The sequence below is a fragment of the Amphibalanus amphitrite genome, unplaced genomic scaffold, assembly GCF_019059575.1.
Source record: "Amphibalanus amphitrite isolate SeventyFive unplaced genomic scaffold, NRLGWU_Aamphi_draft 000221F_arrow, whole genome shotgun sequence".
In the NCBI taxonomy this organism is placed as follows: domain Eukaryota; kingdom Metazoa; phylum Arthropoda; class Thecostraca; order Balanomorpha; family Balanidae; genus Amphibalanus; species Amphibalanus amphitrite.
Window position 1 is genome coordinate 335,303 of NW_024881716.1, and position 5,990 is coordinate 341,292.

At 46.9% G+C, this 5,990-nt stretch overlaps 1 protein-coding gene across 1 annotated transcript; it reads right to left on the reverse strand.

The window, feature by feature from the left end:
• Positions 1-100: 100 nt before the first annotated feature.
• On the reverse strand, positions 101-5,643 carry LOC122385521 (translocon-associated protein subunit alpha-like). Its single transcript, XM_043373859.1, has 7 exons — positions 5,477-5,643; positions 3,875-3,955; positions 3,466-3,591; positions 2,135-2,246; positions 1,666-1,813; positions 815-1,067; positions 101-549 (listed from the first exon to the last, which is right to left on the reverse strand). Exons 1-7 carry the CDS (start codon positions 5,553-5,555, stop codon positions 491-493), a joined length of 858 nt encoding a protein of 285 aa, XP_043229794.1. The 5' UTR covers positions 5,556-5,643; the 3' UTR covers positions 101-490.
• Between the last annotated feature and the right edge of the window lie 347 nt (positions 5,644-5,990).

Genomic DNA, 5,990 nt, shown 5'->3' on the forward strand with positions numbered 1-5,990 from the left:
AAAACATGCGTGAGGTTGGCAGTTATCACCGTTAAAAGCGTCAAATAAATGAAAATGTCCGAATAAATTACCAGAACGGAACGAGTGCGAAACAAAGTGACATTTTAACACCATTTATTCTATGAGCCGTTCACGCTTCCCCGATACCAAAAACAAACGTGTCCACAGACACGCCGAGAACAGAAAGCATCTTCTTTGTACGAAAACCTGACAGAAGATGAGTCGCAGGGTAATGGGTGGCTGGTCCGTCGCCTGGGCCCCCGGCCGGTCGCCGTGTGAAGGCGCTCGGCCGGGGGCCCGTCAGCCAGCGGGCGGCAGGCACAGCGGCACGCCGCGCCGCACGCCGGCCCGGCCCGCTGACGGCCGGCGCGGCGCGGCCGTCACCGGCGCCGGCGGCCGACCGGAGCCGCGGCCGGGCCCCGGCCCGCCGCCGGCCCCCTCCTCCAGCACCACCAGCTCGTAGCCGTCCTCATAGGCGGCGCAGGCCGGCCTAGTTGCGGCCCTTCCGCTGGCGAGGCGACTGCCGCGGGCTGTTCTTAGGACTGGAGCCTGAAACGGGACACGGAGCGGGTCACTCGGCGTGTCCGAGGAGAGCGCAGTTCACGCTACATCGTCAACTGTGAACAGCACTTCAAAGGGTACAATACAGGCGCACGACCAGTCGCTTTGACAATTGCAAAACAACTTTGTTCAAAAATCGAAACACTTCGATTAGAGTGGAATAATACAAAAAAGTGACGACGCAGTATGTTGACTAATTACGTTTCCGCTCGCTGCCCGCCCCGTGTATCGGTCGGCCGGCGCCCGGACTCACTCTGCAGGGCGCTCTGGGGCAACCAGTCATAATCCACACCGCCGTTGTCCGCTGTTCCGCGCTCAACAGTTGTGTGGCGGCCCCTTTTCCGGCGGCCGAAGCCGGCCAGAAACTGCTGTCCGGCCACCAGCACGAGCACGCAGAGCGCCGCCAGGAACACGTACAGGAAGAACGTCTCGCCGTCCAGTCCCTCGTCCACCTCCACGATGTTGACCGTCTCGTTGAACACGGCGCTGACGAACTGGCGGCCCGCCTGCGGAGGGGCAGTCCAGCGGTGAGCGCGTTATCTCACACGAAATAATACGGGGAACGGCACGGAGGGACCCAGCAGCAAAAAATACCTCGTCTTCGCACATTTTCGGGGCTAGCCTCTGATGGTGTATGGTTTTGAATGTCTGAGACGCTTATAGTGGCACAAATCATTGTTTTTCCCTCATATTTTGCTGAACTCTGTAAATCTGTTTTACTTACAATCCCATTATGGACATTCGAATAATTTTTTATTCATTTCGATATAATTGAAATGAGAAAATTTTTGTAAATTTAATTAGTGCATTTTACTTGCAAGATGAGATTTGTTGAAGTGCATCAAGAAACGACCAACGGCAGAAAAAATATAACACTGTTCATGTTTTGCCTAGGAATGTAATTTAAACGGCATTCTTCGAAAAGAGACGAAAAACGCCTCTTCTCAAAGCGTAAGCAGCTCTGCTTGATAGGATACATTGCAAATGCCTGTCGAGGCATGTCTGTCCAGACAGGCTCCCCGGGAGCTGCTGGACGGCGGCGGTGCCGCTCCCGTCCCCCTGTCCGTCCCTCAGGTACCTATCCTGTCCGTCCCTCGGGCGCACCTTGTCCTTGTAGGCGCAGTTGATCTGCAGGCCGAACGGCCGGGCGGCGAACGCGTCAGCCACGATGAACGAGTACGAGATGGTGGCCTGCTGGCGCGGCTTCACCGAGCGGAAGTAGCCGATCGCCGAGAAGTTCTGGATCACGTAACTGCGGAAGCGACGACAGTGACGCACAGTTGGTAAAACGGACAAAACGACGGCATTGGTACGATCTGCTGGCTAGGACATTAATTTGAATTGCTTTATTAAACACTTGCCGTAAAAACATTGACTGAATAGCGTCTTTCATGTATGTTATTGAATTTTAAATTTGAAACACCCTGAGAAAAAGCAACCTCCAGAGAAGCTAAAACCTATAATAATTTGTAACGTAGGCATTAAATAATATTGAGCAAGCAAGCAAGCAAGAGTTGTCTGATCCATGCCAGTGCTTACACACAGCGTACGGTAGGTAAATCCCATTGCTCACTTGAAATCCTGCGGGTAGCGGAAGGAGGCGTCCACAGACTCCACGAGGAAGTCGTCCGATCCCTTGTTGGTGAATCCGACCAGAAACTCGACCAGCTTGCCGGCGGGCAGCTCTGCGGGAGGGCGAGACGTCAGCAGCCGAACTCGCAACACGCAGAGTCCAAATAACGGCCTGCAATCGTCAACTAAGAAATGTGTACTTGTCACCCAAATAAAAGGTGAACGCTGAACTAATTAGAAATAAAGAGCATTAACCCTCGCCCGTATTGGTGTTTTTTCCAGCCGGGAACGCTTAAGGAGAAGGGGGGGGTCCGTTGGACCCCCCCCCTTCCCCTTGCCGTTTCGCCCCGGATCGAGCTAGAGCTTCGCGGAATAAACGAGCGTGTTGCCCGTGACGAGAGGAAGCCGATGATACCCAATTTTAAGGTCCTAGGTCATTGGTTGACCTTCCAGGTCAGGTCAATGACCCAAAAGTCGGAAAATCGGGACCTGTTAGAACGTCATAAAGTGTGGCTTCAAATATTTTTTCGGGGTGCTGATCACGAACATCGTGTTAGTTTTGATTACAGATGATGTCTTTAAGTATTGAGACCAGGTCGGGTCAGGTCAGGTCAACCAATAGGGGTCGTGACGGGTATTCGTAGCACGTGTCAACCGCCTCTGACAGCTTCGTAACATGTTACGAAGGCAACAAAACTACCTACTACGTAAATGTTCAAATGGTTTCTAAATTCGAATTCAGCTCCAAAAACTAGCCTAGAAACATGCAAAACTCGAAAAAGTGAACCGAGGTCATCAAAGGTCAATGACCTGACCTGACCTTCAGATGACCTTGACACCCACCCTAATGCATGGGGGCAACATCATATCACATGTTTGAACGCTTGAAACCACGAAAAGAATGCAAAAGCGCGGCTAATGCGAGCCGACATACGCCGAATCGCGATTCCGGCCAAACATGATCTCGAAAACTAGGTCACAGGTCAAAGGTCATTTGGGTCAGGGTCATGAAATTTTCAGGGTAGGTGTAAAATTCATTAACCCGAGGGTACTGAAAGTTTCGTCGCGATCGGCCCCTTTTTACGCGAGTTATTTGCGAAAAACCGAGGGAGGGTCCGTTCGCCCCCCCCCCCCCTATACGGGCGAGGGTTAAAATCACAAGGACACCAGTTTGCTTGACCAGTTTTGGCAGGCGTGAGACCCATAAGAGACCTGAAATGGCAGCTAAAAGCTGCAGAAAGAATTTCTTTCAGAACAAGCAGCGGTAGCAGGCACACATGCAGCCATTGCGAGTCGCCGGCGGCGGTTAGCGCGGTGCTCCGACGCACGCACCCATGGCTCCGGGCGCGGCGGCCACGTCAGGTCGCACGAACAGGATGGTGGTGTCGGCGTTGGGCGAGGCCTTCGGGATGCCGTCGTCCTCCTCCTCCTCTGCGTCCGCCACGTCACCGGTCTCGGCTGGAACAGGGCGATAACAGCGCCGTGACGGGGAACGCTGTGCCCATTTGTACTGGTATTTGGGGATAAATATATGCGCACTTAATTCAAATCAATGAAAATAACTCACAATTTCCTCACAAAGAACTAAAAGTCAGAAATGAACATGATATGGGGTTTGGCTCCAGAAAAATAAATGGATGGAAAATGAACAAAACATAAAACATCTTCAAATTACCCACACTTGTCGCCACTACCAGCTGTAAAACACTGTAATACAAATACAAATTTAGCATACAATTACCTTCATCACCATCAACATCCACGTCCTCATCAGCTGCGTCCTCTTGAATGTCATCCTCTGCCCGGGCAATGGGCAGGGAACCTGAAAAGAGGAGCAGGTGTGTTAAAACTCCAGCAAAAAATCACTATCAACTTTAACACAACATTCAATGCTGATCCAGATTGAGTCAGTAAGGGCCCAGCATAAGTGCCAGAACTTGTCAGCATAAGTGAAGAAGAGACCTGAAGATAATTTTTTTCATAGAACTTATCTACAATTTCATTGAACTATTTTTACTTTTGCTAGAAATCATCCAACAATGACCATCATCTTGTCAGTCTTGAAAATAGGCACCTAGTGGCTAGTGCCAAAACATATTATCAGAGAAGGCTGAACAGAGTGACAAAATAAGGAATTATATGCTTAAGTTAACTTTATTGGTACCAAATGACTAAAATATAAATCAAACTCAGCTACATTTTCTATATGTTCTTAATTCTGGTATAAATTTACAACATATTGATACATTGATTAGCTACTGATTTTAATAGAAGTAAACCAGGCATCATACTTGTTTTTTGTTTTTTGCAACCAAGAAGAAGCGCTGTAGGTTAGGCTGTAGGTTGTAGGTTATAGGTGGTAGGTTTAAGTTTTTTTAGTTTTTAGGTTGTAGGTTTTAAGTTTGAAATTGTAGGTTGTAAGTAAGGTTAGATCAGGTTTGGTTAGATTTGGTTTGATTAGAAAGCAGCTATGGGTATAGTGCCTCTCCTTCTCACCTTGATTGCAAAAAACAAGTGTGACACCTGTTTTACGGCTACACTGATTTCCACTAACATATGTAAGGAAATACATGTAAGCATATGATAATAAATATATAGTAAATATATGAAAATATGTCATAGCTTATTATACATAAAAGGTAAAATTTGAGAAAAAAATGGTACAGTGTCTTGAGTCTTCTTTGAAGATTGACTCATATTGTGTAAATGGAGGTAGGTAGTTAGGTCGCAGGAAACTAGCACACGAACGGAAGCTTAAAATTATCAGCAACACAACTCCTGCACATTTTTAGCATGGAGCTCAGCATTTCTTTTATATTTTTCATTTCAGCACTACATCCAAATAAACAGCTCTAACTATCAATTAGTTCAGGAAAAGCAGGCTTTGACATGACAAACTAATATCCATTGCTCTTCACACATCATTTTATGGGGTACCCAATTAATGTTTTTTTTTTTAGATAGATAGATAGATAGATTTGTATTCCAGACTAACAGTCCATTGCTATGAGTTGATGATGGATGTACCACTATGGATGATGGATGAACAACAACAAACATCGATTAAGGCACACTCCCAGTCGATGCACATTCACTGTAGCACAGCATGACAATAGAGCTTACTGAGCCAAAAACGTTTCAGTTTTGATCTGAAACGGAGATCCCCTGAATTGATTGGCTTGATCCCCTGAAGGCTTGTTTCAAACTCATCGATTGTTACCTATATGATATACCTACCTACCTATATGAGGTACGCGAAATACAAGCAAAACAGCGAAACATTTACATAAACAAAGTTATGAATCTATGATGGTGATGCCACGTCGACTTATGTAAACTTTACCAGAAGGAGAAGCGACGAAAAGCACTGCAGGTAGGACCAGCACAGTCAGACATAGCAACTGACTTAAATTACACTTCATGTTTAACTATTTTTTATTTTAAAACCCGGCTTCAATGTATGTTTGTCCGAAAGACAACAACCCGTCACAGTCAAGCCCGGCTGCTAAATCGTCTGCGATGCTCCACAATCGTGCTCACACATCTGGCAAATTATCAGTGGCATACCATATTCTAGTTTTAAAAAACATTTTCCATCTAGATAATGGAAAACAAAATCATTGTATTTCAATAACATACAAAAGCTATTTTTCATATTTGTCTGCTTTGTTTTAAAACGAAACGAATTGTAGGAAAAATTGAAACTATTTCCTACAACTTAAACGTTGACCTGAATATACTAAAAGCCTATCAGCTACTATATACTACCAAGCCTGCCAGCACGTCAGCGGCCACGTTCGTTGCGACGCGGCCGCCGGGTACGTTCTCTGACAAGTGCAAGTGAGAGGCCCACGGCC

Excerpts from the sequence above, each read along its gene's own strand:
- LOC122385521 (XM_043373859.1), bottom strand. The coding sequence starts at position 5,555 with ATGAAGTGTAATTTAAGTCAGTTGCTATGTCTGACTGTGCTGGTCCTA. Across the intron at positions 3,592-3,874 it reads GGATGTTGATGGTGATGAAG|CCGAGACCGGTGACGTGGCG; the intron begins GTAATTGTATGC and ends GCCCTGTTCCAG. Across the intron at positions 2,247-3,465 it reads CGCCGCGCCCGGAGCCATGG|AGCTGCCCGCCGGCAAGCTG; the intron begins GTGCGTGCGTCG and ends GCCCTCCCGCAG.